General features: G+C 43.2%; 1 protein-coding gene across 2 annotated transcripts; it reads right to left on the bottom strand.

Moving 5' to 3' along the window:
• Positions 1 to 1,663: 1,663 nt before the first annotated feature.
• On the bottom strand, positions 1,664 to 23,204 carry LOC139388472 (PHD finger protein 24-like). Of its 2 annotated transcripts, XM_071135153.1 has the most exons (9): positions 22,667 to 23,151; positions 17,579 to 18,021; positions 10,609 to 10,794; positions 7,833 to 7,911; positions 5,585 to 5,787; positions 5,265 to 5,431; positions 4,200 to 4,232; positions 3,259 to 3,336; positions 1,664 to 3,113 (listed from the first exon to the last, which is right to left on the bottom strand). In XM_071135153.1, the coding sequence occupies exons 2-9, from the start codon at positions 18,017 to 18,019 to the stop codon at positions 3,017 to 3,019; spliced, it is 1,284 nt and encodes a 427-aa protein (XP_070991254.1). In that variant the 5' UTR covers positions 18,020 to 18,021; positions 22,667 to 23,151; the 3' UTR covers positions 1,664 to 3,016. The 2 variants fall into 2 exon arrangements, with proteins under 2 accessions (XP_070991254.1, XP_070991255.1); XM_071135154.1 differs by lacking the exon at positions 4,200 to 4,232 and having other exon boundaries at positions 22,667 to 23,204.
• Positions 23,205 to 23,545: the final 341 nt, after the last annotated feature.

Raw genomic sequence — 23,545 nt, 5'->3', positions numbered from 1 at the left:
AATACTGCATCTGTGTGTGTGTATTGGGGAAATGTGGGTGGTGGTGGTGTTTTTATAACACCCCACCACCCACATGTATGGCTTTCCGAGGGGCACTTCAATATTTCATAAAATTAGCTCTTAAAAACGTAACCAGGTGCCCTGGAGCCAGACGACTTTATTGGGCTCAGTAGACTGACTGGAAGGAAGCTGAGTGAGGTGGGAGGTGTAGTGTTGTGTTTGTGTGGGCGGGTGTTAAAATGGATGGTTTGGGGAGATGGGCGGAATGCGTGGGATGTTTTAGTTATGGCCGATTTGTAGGAAAGTGGTTAGCTTGGGAACTGTGTAAATGTACAGAGCATGCTATCACTACAGGTTTATGGGAGAGTATAGAACTGAATACCAATCACACACACACACACAAATCACCTCTTGTTGTCTCGATGGAACTCCCAGGGTGGGTCTTCTTGATAAGTCTGCTGTGACGTAACTGATGCCTTGACCTTTCGGCATGGCTCCATTAGGGCGGGCGGACAGATGGCCAGGCCCGGCTGTTCTCTCCCCCCTCCTGCTCTGGTGATGACTGCACTGCTTCTGTTTACCACTGGGAGCAGGATGGTGGTGATTGTCCAGCATCCCTGTGGTTCCCAGTCTGTCAATAACACAGCACACCCCTAGAAGCTGGGTCAGTCAGCAATCCTCCCCCTGAGCTTAGTGGGATGCTGGCTAACCTTTACACTGAGATTCATTCAGTCACACAAGAGACTTTGCATAGACACACTCGGGCTTTAATGGGCCCTGAACCTGCTGTCACTCTAAGTGAATCATTGCTGTGGGAAATAATAGTATTGCTGTGAGCAAAATGTTATAAGGCTAAATCAAATGCGACTTTACACATTGATTGAGGTGCTACAGAGCTCTGTTTTGTGTTGACGTAGCCTTACCTGTTACTGTTTACAGAGTTGCCAGTTAACATGGGACTAGAATATTATCATCTAAGAAGGATGCTCCCTCCCTCTCTTTCTCCAAGCTTGAATCTCAATTTAGAGATGGCTACAGTATCCAATCTTTTATTTCTCAGAAGAACAATATTGACAAACCCTCAGGGATAGTGCTCAGTGGTGTTCGTGGCAGTAGCCATACACTGTTAATATTTTTCTCCCTCCACAAGGTAGGGCTCCTTTCAAAACCAGCCAGCCCGGAAGAATGCGGTTTTCTCTGTGCCTTTTACGCTCACTTGGAGCCAGCATCAAATCAAATCAAATGTCAAATGTTATTTAAGTGTTAATGTAATCCGTTATGAAATACTGTGTCTGTGTGTATTGGAGAAACTTAGAGGGTTTTCATTGAGCCGCTCCACTCCGCTCTGCCCTCAACACTCCCTGGGCATGCTCCTTTATTTGTCCAGTTAGCTGCTTAGGGTAAAATGGTTAGTCACTACTACCTACAGTGCTGTTGGCGTTTATTTATTTACTGTTTTGAACTGTTTTATTTATCTTGATAGAGCAGATGTCACCTAGTAAAAACACTAAAAACTCTCAACGACCATTTCAACTTTGGATGCTTTAGGAAAATGGTCAGATAATGGTTTTGATGGTGTGTTAAAATTAATTATTTATCTAAAGCCATTATTTTTGTTCCTTGGGAATTGGACACTTAGCATAGAAATACGTAGTACAGAGAGTGATTTAGGAGGGTTAATGCCATTCATTTATTTCAGCACTGTCACATAATTCCAAAGCCTTTACCCTCTTAGGATTCAAGTAATGACCTACTTCAGGCCAGGATACCAGACAAGTGGACCTTCATTACATAAGCATACACATGACATACTGCAGCACCTTGGAAAATGTATCAACATGTTCCCCTAACTAAGGCAAACTGTTATGTCCACAAAGCCAGGTCTGAAGCAATGCTTATGCAAGTATCATGAAGGCTTCAACCTTCATCCTAAGGAGATATTCCTTTCCAATGCATGATTTAAACTCCAACAAATAATCCTCAAAGCCGTACAAATCTAAATGGCAGTGTTCAAATACAAGATTGGAATGGCAGCAGCAGCAGATAATTCTACTTTGTCATAGCATACATACGCAGGGGTTGGACTACTACATTACAAGAGAAAATGTACTTATGGCTGAATGTACAGGCCAGATACTGGGTTAGTGTCCATTACAATAACAGAATCATCAAAAATATATGGATCTTGAACAAGTGAGTGGAAAAACTGAAAATAGCTTAGAGGGAACTGGAACAAATGCAGCTTTTTAATGCATAATAATATGTCATTATACTTGTATGTATGGCATGTCTTAATATATAATATTATGTATGCGGATAGCTGTTATTCCTGTTTGGTACATGTGCTGATCTGGAGCAGTTGCACGGTCAGTCCTATACACTCATTAACCAAGATTTGAAGGGGCTTCAAAATCTCCCTAAATGACAGATACTATTTTATGATCAACAAGTATGATGCCAAGTGATACAAAACAGTGTTACAATACAGAAGCTGATCCAAATATGATGCTTTACCCAATAGCAGGATATGTGATCGCATAAGACAGCCTATCATTGTCCTTCTAATCCAATTGAATTGATCATATAGAGGTTTGTAAGACTGTAGCATGACAAATTGACTGTATATAGTAGTTATCGTTTAGGGGAATGTGTCAGTGAATTGTTGGCTTGTGTTGAAAATGGGCTGTTGCTTTTTATCCTGTGTTTCAGGAGTATCTATAACCAGTGGATTGTCAGCTTGTGTTGTCAGGTTGTTTATCATTTTACCCTCAGTAAGTACTTGTAGGTCATTGATTGTTGTTGTCAGTGGGTCGTTGACTGTTGGTGTTAGTTGGTCATTGATCTATGGTGTGAAGCAGGAGATCTGTGGATGGCTTATTCTGTCCAGTCTCTGCGTGGTACAGTATTCCCCTACAGTGCAAAGGTACCGGCTCTCCACCTGTCCTACACAGGGGATTCCAGGGGTGGCCTTCTCTCTATGGTGGGGCCCGGCCCAGGCAAGGTGAGATCACTGGGGCTATAGGGGCAGGCGGATATGCATTGCCGAGCTGTTGGGCCGGGCAGCGAGGATGTAGATGGCACTCTCCCTCAGGAAGTCATCCCAGCTCACTGGTCTGGTGATGGGAACAGAGAAGCGGTTAGGGAGCCATATCCTCTAAACTGAGGTCAACTAAGGACAGACACACACACACACACACACACACACACACACTCAAGCACGCATAGGCCTGCAAACACACAATTATATTTATTACATACCTGTCATCTTTCTGAGTGCTTCTCTCACTGCTGGAGCTGGCTGGGCTGCTGTCAGATATTGGGCCAACATGGCTAATACTGCAGCAGGAAAATAACACACAAGACAGACAGATTCACTATACGCTACAACAGGTGGCATTGAGTTTCCACCATGTCTGCCAAGGACAAGACACCCTTTAGCTTTGAAAAGCAATTTGTTTAATCTGTGAAGAGGTCAGGTAGAAATCTAATGCAAAACCACATTGAAAATATCTCAGTGGGTTATTGAGACCAAATGGCTTTATTCCAGACCACAGCCCAACTCATGAATTATTAAAGATAGAGCAAGAGACAGGCTCACTGTTTGCTCTCTTCTATGAAAGATGAATACTTGAACACTTTCTGCTACATCCTCAGTCTTGTTGCACTCTCTGGCTTAATATTATGCATATATTATACACTGTGAGTAATCTCTATGAGCACCTTGTTGTCTTGTCTGACCTAAGAGGTGAATTAGAATGCATGCTCGGTCCTTGGCGTAGGGACCAGACCCTTTCACATTCACTTGGCCCCCCGTGTCTTCTTAAAGCTTACGAGGGAAGCCTTCTAGAGCTTCTCACAGGAGAACAAAAGTTTGCCTTTTGAACCCTCTAATGAGAGGACTGGATATGTCTTATCCACAGCTCAAACCAACAGGGAGTCATCATATGAAGGGCTCTTTGTGTATAAGCAAGACATCTCAATTGTTCTTGGACTTTTATAGATCCCACCTGTAGTGTTTTCTCTATGATTCCAGTATTCCTCAGATGGACTTTATCCTGGCCTTGGTGAGAGGGTGAGTGAAATTATGGGTGGAACTTCAAAAAGGAATAGGTCGTGTGAGATTACTTGTGGATTGAGGGCTTGGAGAAGCTAAAGAGAAGACAAAATACTGATAACCCATGCAGTGCTTTGTCACTTACCCACAATTCACAGGAGAACACAATCCAATGAGTCTGAAAGATGGGACATAAGGTGATAAGGCGGATAGAATGGTATGACATGACATATAACAATGAAGGAGGCCAGTACAGGGTAGTCCATTCACACAGTCACATGCACACACACACACACACTGACTCAATCAGTGAATGATTGTGAATGAATCAGTACCTGAGAGAAAGTCTCCAATCACAGACAGTGCAATTATCCACACTGAGATGAGGAGCGGTGAGGTGAAGAGAGGTGAGCGATAGAAATAAACCTAGCTAAAGTTAATTGTTCCATTCAGCTCAGAGCAGCCAAGAACTAATGGAGTCAATGGGACTCCAAGATCTGGGTCTGACACCAATGATAAACATAAGTATTCTACTCAAGGAGGGTTCACTGTTTAATGAATTAGAATCAACTTTGTGCAGGTTGGCATTTATTGTCATGAATCTTGAACTGAAGGCAGCTCTGCAGAGTGGTCACTAGCTAGCACAGCCACAAAGTCATACAAATCTGATTTTAAACGTAACCTTAACCCTGACATTAACCACACTGCTAACCCTAATGCCTAACCCTAACCTTAAACTAATACCAAACACTCAGTTCTGCCTCCAGGGCAATATTCTTGACAGTTCGGCGTATGCATGACTCTCTCCATCAGAATTGTCATCAAACCCTCTATTTCAATGATTTATTTTCCCTAACCGTGCACCTGCATGCAAAGCAGAAAAGTAAATTCATCGGCTGCAACAGGGGAAATGAAACTGATGAAACCCCAGTAGTAAGCTTTAGTTCACACCTCTCAGGCACAGTCAATGACGTTTCTGCATCTCATGCCACGTTAAATTGAACATCTCTTTGTTAAGTGTTATTAGTTCTAGAGTATGAAGCGGATTAAAGAGGCTTGAGGAATTTTTCACATTACCTTGTACTGATTGAGTTCTATTTTCCCCTTGAGTAGAAGCTCCTGACTGTGAGTCTGTGACAGACATTTAATTAACTTCTCAACCTCATCTCCTGTGGATGGATGTTTATGGGCTCAACAGTGTTGTGCTCACCTCACATTGCAGGACTGGGACTCCATGCTGAGCTTCTGAAACCAGGACTGCTGGGCCCAGCGGGTCTCTGCTCCTGTGACCACACTGTCTTTATCCAGGTCCAAACCCATGAACACTGACCGCACATGGTCCCGCTCCTTAGCACTCAACAGCCGCACCAAGGAGTTCTGGGAACAAAGGCATCCAGAGGATGAGAGTTTGTGTGTGTGTGTGTGTGTGTGTGTGTGTGTGTGTGTATGTGTCTATATGCACATGTGTCAATGTGTAACACACCACACTTGAATGCCACAGACTTAGTGGGTTCTGATGGATTCTGGTACCTCTGTGCGGAACTTCTTGAGCACTTCCAGGGACTCGTGGTAGAGGAAGTCAGACCACTCGATCTGGCCCCTCTTCTCCGGGTCCAGGGCAGCGAATTGGGCCAACACCTCCTCCTCCTGTTCATCAGAGAGGTCCTTCTCAAACAGTTGCTTGGACACAAAGTGTCGGTACTGCAGCAGCTCATCTGACACCAGGCACGACTCTATACAGCAAGAGCAGTTCATCACAACACCCACAAATTAATCTCCACAAGCAGTGATCCAGATGCAATTAGTTTATGATTATTATTAATTTCACAAATTCCGAGAACGCCTGTCATTTATATCACACATTGCGATGGAAACCAGGCTGAAGCACAATGTGCAGTTTTATAGAAACCTGTAACAGACAATCGCTAAGAAATACATACAGTAACGAGAAGCTACAGAGACATATTGATTAGTTACTATGAACCTGTTGTCATGACGTTTCCCTGTTGGGTGAGGCTTATGCCCCCCCCATAAATACCTTTCCCCCTATTCTCTCCACTCTACAGAATGGATTCTTGGAAAGGCCTTTGTAAACATAGAGATTGTATGGTAACATCTACAAGTTGGGGAATGGAACAATATTTCTGTAATCCAACCAGTTGAAAGTGTCCGTTCGTACTTAAAGCATATGATGTCAGAACAGTTGTTGTCTGGAACATTATTACCGATGACAGGACAACATAAATTGTATCTTAGAAAGTCTACACATTCTAGTTATCAGATTCACATGGAATTGTTGTGAAATTTAAATGTTTAAATATGAAACTATTTGTGAAAAGTTTAAATTTTAGCCCTCTAAATGAGAGAATTGTTTTCATAAGTAAACTATGCTCACACAGTGGCCACACCCAAGTGAACAGACATTGGTTGGATAGGGATGAAACACGGCCTTCTCTTCTCCAGTATAAAAGCCCCCGTGACCCAATTCACATCAGACTAAGAAAACCCCAGCGTGAGCTGTGGTTGCGAATGGTTGAATATCCACTCTACATAATGACATTTCTATAAGATTTACATCACGTGGAAGGGACAATCACCACGCTGGAAGGATGAATTTCTACTAGACCATCCAGAATACAGCGCAAGCTGATTATGGTAATATGGTATGAACTTTAAACTCTTATTTACTAAAGAAGTGATACATCCTACACGTCAAGTTATCAGCTGCAGCTGTAAATGTACGTGGCCTAGGAAAGGACAGACAATCTCCTGAGAACAACAGGGTACTTCAACGTATCCGCTCTACAACACTATGACCAGAAAGATTCTTCAAAGGACAATGGCAATCTCTACTGGGCAAACCAGTCTTCCATCTTCGACCCATCTATCGAAGCGCAGCTCAGAGTAAATATAATCATGCATTTTCATTTTCCGAAAAGGCAGTAATTAGAAAGCATAAGATTCTGTATTTACAGTAGCATAGCTTCTCAAGGTCTGATAGAGACCCAATCCCCTTTGTCCCTCAGTTTTCCCGCTCTTTCATTCAAACCCAACCCCCTTTCTTTGTGTAACCAGCTGTCATATCGGTTTTGTCCGCTCAGGACTTTTTCTTTTATGACATCATTAGTAATCGATGTATGATCTGTCCTGTGTATATGTAATTCTGTGTGATTATTTAGGTTTTTAGTAAATAAATAATTAAGCCAATTTTTGTATTGCTGATTCAACTTGTTAGCCAGGGTTCGTGCAGATAACCAAGAATTTTACGACGTTCAGATGAGACTGAATAAGGTGATGATTAATAATTAACTGCTATTGATCTAAAAGATCTTCAGATCTTTAAGAGTTTATTTGGGAAGACAGCTGCTCTATAAACACTGTTCCGTGGTGCCCCAGGTTATTAACAAGTTAACTGTTGCATAGTTTAATTCGATCATGTAATCAATCAAACATTTGGTAATCGATTTGATAAAATAGCCTGTCATATAATTTAATCAGTCAGAGACACGACATTGTGCATTACAAAAACAGAGAGCTTTTGGCACCATTCTGTTCTCAGCAACCTTTTGCTTATGTGCTTAGAGGGTTGGCTCAGAGATGCTTGAAGTGAATGAGAACAACCTGTATACACAATGTACTGGGGGTATTGATCTATTAATCACTGTCTACAGTGCTATACCCAATAAAGCCTACTTGTCCCAGATAATGCAGATCTGTCGGCTGTGTAATGTATTGTTTTCTAGAGGTGCAGCAGAAGCACCATGACATTATGACTGACCAGGGATGATCTTGCACTGCTTGAAGGTTTCCATCAGGCTGTACATCTCCTCTTCAGTCAGGAGCAGGTTCACGTTGTCCTATGGGAGAAAGGGGCGAAGGTCACTATTAATGGGGAGAGATCTGATACAAACTCATGTCTGAAGCTAATTAAGTATGGGTCAGCCCAAAGTGTGCCCCGCTGCCCTGATATGCTCTATAATGGAGCAAACCCTAATGGATTCATGTGCTGTGTGTCTAAATTCAGTTCAGGGTGCATCAGAAATGATCCAGAATGCCTTTGTTAGCTTATTATGCAGTTTCTCAGAAGCTATTTTTATAGACAAGTGTGTCAAGTGTGTACTAGATGGTTTGGAATAAACGACCATGGTAATAGGAAAATGTAAGCCCAGCAGCCATTTTACTACACTCCTTGGCAAGGGTGCAGTTCAGATCGAACACACAACCTTCTATTAAGTTAATTATCTGCAGCAGGTGTGTGGAGGTTGCTAAGTCTCTCTACGCTGTTTATCTCTGATGAGCAAGTTGAGGGGAGGGAGTTGGAGGATGAGAATGACAGACTGTAATACTTGGGGTGGATAATTGGCCATGGTATGTGAAATCTCTGGAAAGCCCAGGGTTATGGAAATCAGGCCGTTTGATTTCCAGTAGCATCACCTCCGAAAATGTATTTTGATTAAAGATTTTATGCACTAATATGGAGCTCAAAACAGGATATGAGTCCAAAACGAAGGCTTTGGGTGTGCTCTTTGCATTCTTGCTAACCCCTTAAAGGAATCAAATAAACAATAGTTCCAGGAAAGACAGGCGTATCCCTTAAATAATTTATTCCTCACATGTATGCTAAAGAGTCCAAACTCTGCCTGCCAGATATCATAAAATAAACTCTTCCTATGTGCCACTGATTTGGAACTGTGGTGCTGGGTTGTCAGAACAGGAGCACACCAGAAGAGGAGGGCGTGCAGGAGTGGTGAATCAAATCTGGGGGCTGCTGAAAATGGCCTGCTGGGTGACATTTTTACTTTTCCAGGATTTGCGTAAACACACTGCGTTCAATACAGGTCTGCAAATAAACCCATAAATGCGAGTGCATTGATCAGGTGTGTACCATAGTCTCTCACTCGATATCCACAGTGCTCAATCTCCTCAGCACGGGGATACTGCTGACTTCATGTTTAAAAGAGAGAAAGCTTTTCTGTATCTGTACGTAGTGGGATGTGTTGAGCTGGGTGTCTAGTTAAACACCACAACCCACTTTCTTGGTGTGTGTTTGTGTATTCTCTGGCAGGTTTGTTAAACTATTGCTCAAGATCAGTTCATGGTGAAAAAAAATCCCTTTTGAAATCCTCAGGGAGCATAACTAATCATAAGAATTGGATGACGCGCACTAGATGTTTCCGATTTATATTTTAATCTCCCGAGTAATGCTTCAAGTTTTTTTAAAATGTATTTGTTCATCCACAATCCAAACAAGTTTAAATACATTAGGTTACTCTATCCTGAGCACTAGGGGGAGTTATAAATGATTATAAATGATTACAAGCAATTAATTATTATGTTGCAAAGACCCTTAAGCAACCACAATAAAATAATAGGGACACGAGGGTGACTTTTTGGTCCCCTCGATAGTGGAAAAGTCTAGTCAGTGGTGACGGCAGCACCAGCTCTCACCACCTCAGGCAAATCCCCAAGCCCCATGACTGTGGATGAGAGGAGATGTGAGAATGACACAACACCAAAGCTGTGAAATTACATTTCAAAGGGGTCATTTTGGATGACTTTCCCAGGCGATAAAATAAATAGTGTTTGTTTCTGAAGCTTCGACGACAGTTCTTAGAGCTCAACTCTTCATAGATGAAAAGGTGTATTTTTCTTACTGTCACTTTCATCTTCTTCCACTATCACGCTTCTCTTCACTTTCTGCCTCACACTCATACTGATTATGGGCCAGCGAGGAAGAAGTCAATTGGCCCTATCGATGTCCCTTCTCAAACTGCCTTAAAAATTGCCTCTTTTGTACTCATCAAAGTCTCTCAATCAGCTTCAACTCTCACAGTCTGCAAAAATACAGATGTAGGATCCTAATTTGAGCCAGTTCGCACCAGCAGGAAAATAATCCGTCAGCAACAGGAAATGTTCATTATCATGTGGATTATAATTATTTGACATTTTTTGTAGGATTTTATTACATTTTGCGTAAGGGAAAATCAAGTCTGAAATTTCTAAGTGGAAATTACAAACTTCAGAAGGCTTTTTTAATTCTCAAATACACCATAAGTAAATTCTCCTGCAACAGACGGATCAAATTAATATCCTACATATGTAAGATAAGCCCTCTACTTTAGTCTGAAGAGCACTTTAGGAAATGCACCCTTATGCTGTCTACACTTTAATTGTACCATATTGCACATTGATTCTCCAAAGATTAGTGGAGTGTCCTTCATGTTGAAGACAAAGCTATTTAATTCATTATGAGATTAAAAATCTTGGCACGCATTCAACATTTCCTCCAAATGATGTATTACTGTCTTTTTATAAACATACACTTGGGAAAGAGGATCTGTCTGGAAGTATAATAAGAGAATACACTTATATACAGATGTGTGTGTGGGTGCAAGGTGTGTTCAGGTTCATAAAGTGTGTGTTGTTTAAAGTTGTGTCTGTTATAGTAACAGTAGTGGGTATGCATCATACAAAGGTGAAATAGCAGTCTTTGTGGAGTGTGGTTGGTCTTTGTGAATAGCCAATAGGAGGTGATTATTGACTGAGTGACTGACGCAGTAGTAACAGCTCCAGCCTGTCGCGGTGTGAGCTGTCTCCCTCATCTCCTGCAGGAGTTCGGGACGCAGGTAGCCCATTTCACTCAGACAGCCATCATGGAAGACCCGTGTGCAGGTCCTGCAGGGAAACAGGTCGTCGGCAGTCCACACCTCACACACCTCACACATCTCATCGTTCACCGGCTGGGGAAAAGGCAAATCAGGTCATTGGGTTAAAGACCATACTCCTAAAGCATGAGGTGGGGGTTGAATCCTAATTAGGAGACTTGTAAGTTCTGTTCCAAATCCACTTTCTGAAAGATCCATCTACTGTATATGTCTGAGAATCATATGAAGTCACCGACTTATCCAAATGACTAAGTAGTATGGGCTGAAAAGAGGATTTTGAACCTATAACGGTAAATTCATATCTACTTCACCATAGAAAGATGAACTCGTGAATACCATTTTTATGTCTCTGAGTGCAGTATGAAGGAAGTTGCTAACTAGCGCTAGCATGCTTGCAGATAAGACTTCCATAGACTTCCAGTCATTGCGCTAAAGCTAGTTAGCATTGGCTCGCAATGGATACCATACAAATGGTATCCATAAGTTCATCTAAGTAGGAAAGTATATAAAGGGTTTCATTGCCCAAGTCCCAAAGCATCCATTTAACATATTTTCATAATCAAACTTTCATACCCACTCCATTAAGCTTCTCCATTAGGGTTTTAAATATAGAAATAATCCCCTGTGACACACCTCTCTCTCACAAAGACTGTCAGAAAGACGAGCTTTGAATCACATGTCACCATGTTGAAGGCTAGCTGTTCTCTCCTGAATGTTACAGTCTAGACAGGTTATTGGATTGATCAAACAGTGAATGCAAAGAATGTTGTGTCAATACCGCCATACACTCAAACAAATATGATTCAAGTTTAGATTCAAAGCTTAGAGTGCACTGTTTTATTTCATAGTAACGTATCATTTTAGAGTCATCAGTTTAGTGTCTCTCTTTCAGGTGATTTCAGGTCCATCCCTCAGGACTCCATTCACAGGCAGAAGACTGTCTACACAGTCAATATTATTATAGTGGGAACTTATACCATAGCGCAGTCAGTCAGTCTCTTAGTATTAACCTCTAATACTGCTTTGACCTCAGGATGAAAAACATTACTATCGTCACAGTCTTATGGACTGACCTCATTAAACCTGGTCCCTTACAGGTGACTATAGCCAGGAGGAATCATACCTCCCCCATGCTCTATAATCAAACCTATTCCTAGAGACATAGTGGTCTATACTCTCATCACATTATGAAACAGATGTAACTCAACAACAGTTTCTAGCTATCTTGTCTCTGGTATCATCATGTGTGAGTCCTCCTGTGTGAGGATTCTAACTACAGTTATCTGTAGAGAGCCTGATAGGAAAGGAGAAGTTTCTCTATTGATTTTACCCAATCATGAAGGAGGCTGAAATTGCCTGCCAATATCATAATTATATCTGATTCCACCAAGACTTTGAGTACTTCCTTGATGACTAATCTACGAAAAACACAGCACTGCTCATTTTCCTCTCTTATGTGAAGTATCCTACAGCTCCAAACATGAACAATTGAATTCAAGGCTGATATCTGATATCTATTATCTTTTGTAACAAGTGTTATGTTCATCTTTATAACTACAGCGACTGAAAAGACTGCAACACTTAACAAAGAGCTGCAGTTAGTTTCAGAATGTGTGGCAAGGAATAAGATAGTCTTAAATCTTTCAAAAACTGAAAGCGTTGTATTTGGGACAAATCGTTCACTAAACCCTAAACCTCAACTAAATCTTGTAATGAATCATGTGGAAATTTAGCAAGTTGAGGTAACTAAACGCTGGATTGTAAACTGTTAAACATATATATTGGGCAAAATATATTGATACAAGAGTTACTAAGATGGGGAGAAGTCCATTATCAACAAGGCAGGTCCTACAGGTCCTAGTTTTGTCGCACCTGAACTACTGTTCAGTTGTGTGGTCAGGTGCCACAAAGAGGGGCTTAGGAAAATTACAATTGGCTCAGAACAGGGCAGCACGGCTGGCACTTAAATGTACAAGCAGAGCTAAAAATGAATGATATGTCAATCTCTATTGGCTCAAAGTGGAGGAGAGACTGACTTCATCACTACTTGTTTTTGTTAGAAGTGTTGACATGCTGAATGCACCGAGGTGTCTGTTTAAACTACTAGCACACAGCTCAGACAGCCATGCATACCCCACAAGACATGCCACCAGAGGTCTCTTCATAATCACCAAGTCCAGAACAGACTATGGGAGGCACACAGTACTACATAGAGCCATGACTACATGGAACTCTTTTCCACATCAGGTAACTGATTTAAGCAGTAGATAAAAATATAACTTATGGAACAGAATGGACTGTGAAGAGACACACACAAAGGTACAGACACATGCATACGCACACAAGCGCTAGCACACACACTACACACACGCACACTGTAATATTGTTGTAAGGTGGTATTATACATTTTGTATTGTAGATATGTAGTGGTGTAATAATGTTATATGATGTACTGTTTTATATTTTGTTTTATATGTACTGTAAGTGCCTTAATGTGTTTGGACCTCAGGAAGAGTAGCTGCTGCCTTGGCAACAGCTAATGGGGATCCTTAATAAATACAAATTCAAATAACAATATTCTGTTGCTTCTACACTTTGGCCATCCGTTTCAATAACGCGGTCTACTTCCGGCGCCGACAGAGATGGCCGCTTCGCGTTCCTAGGAAACTATGCAGTATTTTGTTTTTTTACGTGTTATTTCTTACATTGGTACCCCAGGTAATCTTAGGTTTCATTACATACGTTGGGAGGAACTACTGAATATAAGAGCAACTTCAACTCACCATCATTACGACCAGGAATATGACTTTCCTGAAGCGGATCCTGTGTTCTGCCTTCCACCCAGGACAATGGATCGGATCCCAGCCGGCGACCCAAAACAATGACGTTGTAAAAGGGGCAAACAAAGCGGTCTTCTGGTCAGGCTCCGGAGACGGGCACATCGCGCACCACTCCCTAGCATACTACTCGCCAATTTCCAGACTCTTGACAACAAGGTTGATGAAATCCGAGCAAGGGTAGCATTCCAGAGAGACATCAGAGACTGTAACATTCTTTGCTTCACGGAAACATGGCTCACTCGAGAGACTCTATCGGAGTCGGTGCAGACAGCTGGTTTCTTCACGCATTGCGCTGACAGAAACAAGCATCTTTCTGGTAAGAAGAGGGCGGGGGGGTATGCCTTATGATTAACGAGACGTGGTGTGATCATAACAACATACAGGAACTCAAGTCCTTCTGTTCACCTGACTTAGAATTCCTCACAATCAGTTGTTGACCGCATTATCTACCAAGGGAATTCTCTCCGATTATAATCACAGCCGTATATATTCCGCCCCAAACAGACACATCGATGGCCCTGAACGAACTTCATTTGACTCTATGTAAACTGGAAACCACATATCCTGAGGATGCATTAATTGTAGCTGGGGATTTTAACAAGGCTAATCTGAAAACAAGACTCCCTAAATTCTATCAGCATATCGATTGCGCAACCAGGGCTGGTAAAACTCTCGATCATTGTTATTCTAAGTTGCGCGACACATAGAAGGCCCTCCCCTGCCCTCCTTTCGGAAAAGCTGACCACGACTCCATTTTATTGCTTCCAGCCTACAGACAGAGACTAAAACAAGAAGCTCCCGCGCTCAGGTCTGTTCAACACGGGTCCGACCAATCTGATTCCACGCTTCAAGACTGCTTCGATCACGTGGATTGGGATATGTTCCGCATTGCATCCAACAACAACATTGACGAATACGCTGATTCGGTGAGCGTTCATTAGAAAGTGTATTGACGATGTTATACCCACAGCAACGATTAAAACATTCCCAAAACAGAAACCGTGGATTGATGGCAGCATTCGCGCGAAACAGAAAGCGCGAACCACTGCTTTTAACCAGGGCAAGGTGACCGGAAACATGACGGAATACAAACAGTGTAGCTATTCCCTCTGCAAGGCAATCAAACAAGCTAAGTGTCAGTATAGAGACAAAGTAGAGTCGCAATTCAACGGCTCAGACACAAGAGGTATGTGGCAGGGTCTACAGTCAATCACGGATTACAAAAAGAAAACCAGCCCCGTCGCGGACCAGGGTGTCTTGCTCCCAGACAGACTAAATCACTTTTTTGCTCGCTTTGAGGACAATACAGTGCCACTGACACGGCCCGCTACCAAAACCTGTGGACTCTCCTTCACTGCAGCCGACATGAGTAAAACATTTAAACGTGTTAACCCTCGCAGGGCTGCAGGCCCAGACGGCATCCCCAGCCACGTCCTCAGAGCATGCGCAAACCAGCTGGCTGGTGTGTTTACGGACATATTCAATCAATCCTTATCCCAGTCTGCTCTTCCCACATGCTTCAAGAGGGCCACCACTGTTCCTGTTCCCAAGAAAGCTAAGGTAACTGAGCTAAACGACTACCGCCACGTAGCACTCACTTCCGTCATCATGAAGTGCTTTGAGAGACTAGTCATGGACCATATCACCTCCACCCTACCTGACACCCTAGACCCACTCCAATTTGCTTACCGCCCCAATAGGTCCACAGACGACGCAATCACAACCACACTGCATACTGCCCTAACCCATCTGGACAAGAGGAATACCTATGTGAGAATGCTGTTCATCGACTACAGCTCAGCATTTAACACCATAGTACCCTCCAAACTCGTCATCAAGCTCGAGACCCTGAGTCTCGACCCCGTCCTGTGCAACTGGGTACTGGACTTCCTGACGGGCCGTCCCCAGGTGGTGAGGGTAGGTAACAACATCTCCACCCCGCTGATCCTCAACATTGGGGTCCCACAAGGGTGCGTTCTGAGCCCTCTCCTGTACTCCCTGTTCACCCACGACTGCGTGGCCATGCACGCCTCCAACTCAATCATCAAGTTTGCAGACGACACTACAGTGGTAGGCTTGATTACCAACAAAGACGAGACGGCCTACAGGGAGGAGGTCAGGGCCCTCGGTGTGTGGTGTCAGGAAAATAACCTCACACCCAATGTCAACAAAACAAAGGAGATGATTGTGGACTTCAGGAAACAGCAGAGGGAGCACCCCCCTATCCACATCGACGGGACAGTCGTGGAGAGGGTAGTAAGTTTTAAGTTCCTCGGCGTACACATCACGGACAAACTGAATTGGTCCACCCACACAGACAGCATTGTGAAGAAGGCGCAGCAGCGCCTCTTCAAACTCAGGAGGCTGAAGAAATTTGGCTTTTCACCAAAAGCACTCACAAACTTCTACAGATGCACAATCGAGAGTATCCTGTTGGGCTGTATCACCGCCTGGTACGGCAACTGCTCCGCCCACAACCGTAAGGCTCTCCAGAGGGTAGTGAGGTTTGCACAACGCATCACCGGGGGCAAACTACCTGCCCTCCAGGACACCTACACCACCCGATGTCACAGGAAGGCCATAAAGATCATCAAGGACAACAACCACCCGAGCCACTGCCTGTTCACCCCGCTATCATCCAGAAGGCGAGGTCAGTACAGGTGCATCAAAGCAGGGACCGAGAGACTGAAAAACAGCTTCTATCTCAAGGACATCAAACTGTTAAACAGCCACCACTAACATTGAGTGGCTGCTGCCAACATATTGACTCAACTCCAGCCACTTTAATAATGGAAATTGATGTAAAAATGTATCACTAGCACTTTAAACAATGCCACTTAATATAATGTTTACATACCCTACATTACTCTTCTCATATGTATATACTGTACTCGATACCACCCACTGCATCTTGCCTATGCCGTTCTGTACCATCACTCATTTATATATCTTTATGTACATATTCTTTATCCCCTTACACTTGTGTGTATAAGGTAGTCGTTGTGGAATTGTTAGGTTAGATTACTCGTTGGTTATTACTGCATTGTCGGAACTAGAAGCACAAGCATTTCGCTACATTCGCATTAACATCTGTTAACCATGTGAATGTGACAAATAAAATTTTATTTGATTTGATGTGATAACGTCTTAATCTTAAAGAAAGGAGGACCAAGGCACTCTTCATATAATTAATTAAAATGCCTTTATTAGTATGGCATGTTCAATAGAAACAAAGATTTTTTTTAAACCGACGCGTTTCGGCTGCATGGCCTTCGTCAGGGAGTCCCAATGAGCACCTTCTATCTACCAAAATGGACTATTGTGTACCTTCGTAGCGCTTCCCTTCCTCCTCTTTATACATCTCAATCTTAATGTTTTGTCTGCTCCTCTCTAGTCTGTCCCTGCAGCTGTAACATATTATTCCTCATTACTGAAAATAGTCCACTCTCTGTTCTACCTTTTGTTTCTGATGAGCACCATTAGAGTGATTTAAAGCATAAAAACAATCTCAATCCTCTCTGAGAGTCCTATTATAAAAGTCTGCTCTTCCTAATAGCCACAAGCGACTAATTGGTCATCTGGTCCAGTCCTGAACCCCGCCCCCGTCTCTGACCACTTCAGGACCCCTATTAGTCATGGTGACCCTGGGATGTGAAGCAGAGGCCAAGGCCTCCTCACAGAGACAGCTTGAGCACCTGCCCACACAACAGCATTCTCTCTATGAAGAGCACTTAGACGCCAACACAAAGGCTCTACCGTAGAGTAGAGGGAAAATAGCTGGTGTGACAAAAGCATACATCAAACACACATTATCTCACCTATGGGGGGAAATACTAAAGACTCAGCATACTTAACAGATGTTTAGGTCTCTTTTCAGTCTAAACATCCTAACTCAACTGGAGTTCATGGAGATAAGTCTGCTGTTGCCATGGTCATTCCTTCTCACACATATCTTAAAAATTCAGGGGTTTAAAGAACAAAGCAAACCCTTTATTGTACTGTATCCCACACTATCTTACCTGCTCTCTCTGTCCCAGTGCTATCTCCATAGGCTGGTCAACGTTGGCATCTCTCTTGGGACGTACAAAGGCAGTTGGGGTGAGCTGATGGCCGGTCTTGTCCAGATCCTCAGGCTCCACCCCCTTCCCGTCCCGTAACCTATTCCAGGCCTCCTGGTTGACCTTACACTCATCCCTGGTGGGGGCCGGAGTTGCAGCCTGCTGGGAGGTCCCTGAGGGCCCCGCTTTGCTGTCTGCCTCTCTGTGATCTGCCTCCTCCTTCTCCTCCAGGTTGGGTGGTGGCGAGGCTTCAGTCGGCCCCTCTCTTTCCTCTTTGGATCCTTCCTCCTGGTTTGTTGTGGATGGGGCGCGTTCCTTTACCCCTTCCTGAAAGGCGGAGACGACCGAGGTGCATTTCTGCACCTTCTCCACCTGATGCTTTTTAGACATGAGCACTCCCATGACTACATAGACAGAGAGAGAGAGAGAGAGAGAGAGAGAGAGAGAGAGAGAGAGAGAGAGAGAGAGAGAGAGAGAGAGAGAGCGAGAGAGATGGGCACTCATTACTGTGTGCATGGCATACCTTTTGTTTGAGAGATATGGCTAATTGGACTTGCCATTTTATCAAGCGTTACGATTAATGTGATATGTTGACCAACTTTGTGTGCGTGTGCATAATGGTTCCATTCTCAGGTACAGTTACACATCCCCCTGGACTGGTTGAACTAAAGTTGTTTCCATGTCATTTCAACATGGACTAGACGTTGAATTGACGTCTGTGCCTTGTGGGATCATGATCTATCACCAGACTGAGCTCAGCCATTCCTGGTCCTGGATTGCCACCATTAATGCTCATCAATCACATTAAATTACTTTAGATATGAGCATTAAACATAAATCAACAAATAAAATGAACGGGAAGAGTAGAACAAAACACAGTAATCTTCAGTGGCTCCTGTAACAAACAAAGAACTACTTTCACTTATTCCACTCGGCTCATTCGAGACCATGAATTCCGTTATTGAAAAGGGGGCTGTTGGGGATTCAAGTTGATTACATGGTACTTAGAGGACACGTGTCGCGATCTGAAATGCAATCTCATTCAGCCACGCTCCAGATAAGTGGTTGTGTGAAATCCAATCCCATTCATCTAGAGTACCATCGGAGTGCTTCCCTGCCTCTGTCCTGTCCTCTCTTTCTCAGTTAGCTCTAATATGACTACAGTTTTGAGACTTCTGTGCGTGGGCCTTCTTGGTATATTATTGAATCTTGCTCAATGACAGGATTTGGAGGATAGGACACTCTTCCCAAACACCCATCGGCCATTACTGCCTTTGCTGGTACAGCCTCTTTCTGTGGACCTCCTGAAACTAGCAGCTCAGACAGATGGACGGGTGGACAGTCAGACTGACAGACAGGGAGCAGGGGGACACAGTGTGAACACAAGCTCATCAAAGTCTTTTGAGTGCCAGGAGGAGATGATTATGCTGCTGTAATTAATCTCAGCCAGTGATGTGTCCATCCTCCTCCAGAGTGTTGAGGTGACGGGGGACGGGTGACACATCAGACAGACAGACACAGTAATGAGGCTCTATGATAGACTATCTAACAGGGCATCCGAGGAGAACCACAGGAAGGTCACAGTCAAGCTCCACTAGAGGCCATCCCTGGTTGACCAGACCTGGCACAAACACACTTCCATATCCTGACTAAAAGGGCCTGGAACCCCCTGATAGACATAAGACATTGTCCACCTTTCATTACGTAGCATCCTCCCATGGAGATGGAGCTGGAGCCTCCGCTGCTCACAGAGAGACTGAGCAGTGTAGGAGACCTCACCATTTTGAGGTTAACTTGTGAATTTTAAACGAGGGCCTTATTTATTGTTCTTCTGTGGGCAAGTCAAAGCTGACACACGTGGGTCAGTGCTTTGCACACTGATGTAATAAAGGGAATTTAGAAATCTGCCACTGGTTATCTAGCAGGTCTTCTAACCTAAATCCTTGGCCATGAAACTGTCAAAAATGCATAACATTTGAACATTATACTTCCCCTCACACTTGACTGGTGTTCTTATTAGAGTATCTTACACTAATCTTACCTCAGAAGACACTCAGAATGTGAGAATTCATAGATGTGAAAACTGTATTTATTTACAAACGGGACTAAAGACTGAAAATGTCTGGAGGGTGGCAAACAACTATCTTTTGGCCCACATACTACAACGCAGGCTAAATCCATAGAAATGAGGAGGAGTGCTGTGGTTCCCTCAGGCTGTGTGTTCACTAGCTTCCTACAGGAGCAGCTGCCTGTGCTGCTCTGCACAGAAGGTTGAACCACTCTGAATGATTTAAATGCCCCTGGATAAAAATAAGAAGTAGATGGGGAGGAAAACATGGCCACTTCTTGGGACAGGACTTGTATATACTGCACACTCAATACCATCTACTGTATCTTGCCTATGCCGCTCTGTACCATCACTCATTCATATATCTTTATGTACATATTTATCCCCTTACACTTGTGTCTATAAGGTAGTAGTTTTGGAATTGTTAGCTAGATTACTTGTTGGTTATTACTGCATTGTCGGAACTAGAAGCACAAGCATTTCGCTACACTCGCATTAACATCTGCTAACCATGTGTATGTGACAAATAAAATTTGATTTGATTTTGATTTGATGCATGGCAGGACTTGATGCAATCCCATTCTGAACAAGCTCCACCGCAACAGTCTGGATATTCTCCCACTAGGTCTCGAGATACTGTATGGGCGGATTTCTAGGCACTTTTATGGGCACTTGTATCTTTCATATTGTTGCATATAACAAGACTCGTAAAGCCTATGGTGAACTGGGTACATAGTGTAACACAGCAGGAATAATGATTGTGCAGTGTTTTTGGCAGAGCTACAGCAAATAGAATTTGCACAAGCTAAATAAGAGCACTTTCTCATAGAGTGTTAAAGTCTGAATATATTTGTGTTGCCTATAGAAACATTTGAATCAGTTTTATCAGCTTGTCAGCTTTAACAAAGACATCTGGGTTTGCTCTATGAAGCAAAGCACCCAATGGTGGAGAACAGGATGGCTGGAGCTCACAGCACTGTCTTGGTGTAATGAAATATTGATACTTTTGGAGGAAGATGGCGCCATGGTGCTCTTTAAATCCCTCTGATCTAGCTCTGATCTTGCTCCCAGTAATCCCTTTTGTAGGCTCTCTACACTCCACTGGTCAGACATGATTTATGAGAACGAGACCATGTCTGGCATTGCCAGCCCTGCTCAGAGCCCACTGAAGGGAAGTGATACAATGAACAGTACCATAATTCACCAACACAACACTGTGCACTGATGAAAGCCAGTCAATTTGATTTGACATTTATTTTGTACGTTTCATGGATAATACCCCCCCAAAATACTTGAAGTCCTTGGTGTAATAGAGAATCTATTTTTGTCCCGCGGAGACGACATTTTGGCAAAACAGGACATTAATCTTGGGTTGGAATTAGAATGGGTTGGCTCCTGTGAGCCTTGTAAAACAGTGTATTAGGACACCTTGGTTGTCCATTAGTATTCTGTCAGACACCTCGTCTGCACAGGTGTCCCTGAGGAATGTCATCCACGTTAAGCTCCTACAATAGCAATCTTTTATCCTAGATTATGCAAACTGGTGGATTTAAGATAATATGTTTGATATAGACTATTTGTACAGGCTTTTCCCAACAGACAGTTTATGATCATAAAGAACAGCTCTAGTTTCTGTATTGAACCCAGTTTGACAGTAGGGGTTAAGGTGCTGGGTCTGATTACAGAGTTGGTTGTCCATGTGACAGTAGTGACATGTTTTTCTTCACAGGTCCATTCTCGGTATGTGCAGATTAGAATCCCAACCAGTCCTCCATTTCATGCCAGGATTGTGGGGGGATATTAATTGAATGGAGGCGCCACATAGCATTCCTGTTCATGGGAATGAATCCCATTTAGCCAAGGATCTCATCCACGGACCAGCAAACCAAAGACCTGGAACTAATTACACTATCAAGTTCCACCAGGCCAGGCCTTCACCAGTGAGCAGAATTGTAAACACAAATACAAGCACACACAAAATAACCATACACACACAAAACAACCACACACACACAAAACAACCACACACACACACACACAAAACCACCCACACACATACAAGACAACCATACACACACAAAACAACCACACACACACAAAACAACCACACACACACACACACACACAAAAACCACCCATACACACACAAAACAACCATACACACACAAAATAACCACACACACACACTGGTAAACATACACAAAAATACCTGAGACAAAATCTCCCTGACCTGCTGGGATTCCATATCTCTGGTACACCGAACACAGAAGCGCCTGGAAGTGGAGGATGGAGGAATTTAATTCTAAATGCATCCTTAGAGAGGAGTCCCCATGTTGGCATTCACAGGCTGCCAGGCAAACTGAGAGGCTGTGCCAGTGCCAGCCAATACACTGAGGCTGAGAGAAGCTGACAATGGGCACTGTGCAAAAGGCAGGAGATATGTCACAGGCTGGGGAGCAGGACTCAGTCCAGGGCACTAGGATTCCCCAGGCACAGGGTCTGTGTTTACCAAAGGATTAGCCCAGGATGGGACACACAGGCTGTAGTAGTACTGAACCAAAGGTAGGTTGAACCACCCAACGAGAGGTTATAATGCATGACATAATCATGTGTGGCTAGCATCCGCACCCGTCTGAGAGCTGACCTTGATCGGCTGCAAAACGGTCTGATGCCAAGCCTACATTACACACCAGCAAATGTGCGTTTCACCCTGGTTGCACATAAAGAGATGCGAGGAACTTCATGACACTAGATCACTAAATCCCGCCTATGAATGTTCATTTTAAAACACAGCCATCAATCATTGTCTGGTAAAGAAAAATTCTATAGCTGCTGCAATAACCCCAGATTCGATTCGAGCCTTGTCATCCTTGACGCATCAATCAAAAAGTATTTGGGAATGCAACTGTGAAACGTTGTGTTATCTAACAATATTGCTGTTAATCTCTGTCATATTGAAAATATAAATAAACGGAATTTACCTGAGATAAAAATCGGACAACTCTCCACCGTGACTTGAGAATTCCTTTTTTCTTGTGCCTCACGCACGGCTACCCAGCATTTCCAGGCTTCGATTGAATGAAAAGTAGGCGATGTGCGGGTTTAGCTTACTCGTGTTTCTTTACCACAATGCATTGAATGGTATTTTATGCATGCGTGACACTCACTCAAATAGCCTCACTTACAAATCTATAGTGCAAATGTGATCGAAATAACCTATAGCATAGGTGATAAGAGTGATGCGAGTCCGTCAAAAAGATTGCTTGGACAGCTCCAGTGCTGAAATCTCTTCCTTGTCACTTCCTTGTCGCGCGTGGAGAGCTACAGGGCAACTCTGTCGAAAATGCAGCCGTATGTATGCACAGCACAGTTACACCGAGACCGAAGTTGAACCATGAAGCAATGCTATTCACTATTCGGACCCACACTAACAACGAGCCTTGCTAGTCAGTCAATCGAAAGTATTGGGGAACTAGATAACTTGCAGGCTACTCAATCTAAAATGTTACCTTCTTGATTGGCCGGGGACCAGATAAAAAAACCTGCTTGTGCCAGAATACACTAATAACCAATAACCTCCCAGAAAGGTTGAAACGTCATATATGGGAGTGTTGAGGCTTTTACAGCCCCACTCAAACCTCTCATGAATCAATATCATCATCTCAGACAGCATCATGATTCAATATAGAGATTTTAATGGGAGCCTATGGTAAGATTTAAGTTCAGGCATCTTGCAAATGCATTGAAAATTATACTTTGATATATTACATTACAGCCATGCACATTTAAACTGAGAGGTGAGAGAGGCGATTGAAAATAAATGGGAGTATGGCAAAATATCATATCTAATTTGATTTTGC

This window comes from Oncorhynchus clarkii, chromosome 29 (assembly GCF_045791955.1).
Source record: "Oncorhynchus clarkii lewisi isolate Uvic-CL-2024 chromosome 29, UVic_Ocla_1.0, whole genome shotgun sequence".
Taxonomy (NCBI): Eukaryota; Metazoa; Chordata; class Actinopteri; order Salmoniformes; family Salmonidae; genus Oncorhynchus; species Oncorhynchus clarkii.
This window is presented reverse-complemented; position numbering and strand designations above follow the sequence as displayed.

Coding starts and splice junctions, on each gene's coding strand:
- LOC139388472 (XM_071135153.1), bottom strand. CDS start 18,019: ATGGGAGTGCTCATGTCTAAAAAGCATCAGGTGGAGAAGGTGCAGAAA. Junction 5,432..5,584: donor TCAAGAAGTTCCGCACAGAG/GTACCAGAATCC, acceptor CTTTGTTCCCAG/AACTCCTTGGTGCGGCTGTT. Junction 3,114..3,258: donor AGCACTCAGAAAGATGACAG/GTATGTAATAAA, acceptor TCCCATCACCAG/ACCAGTGAGCTGGGATGACT.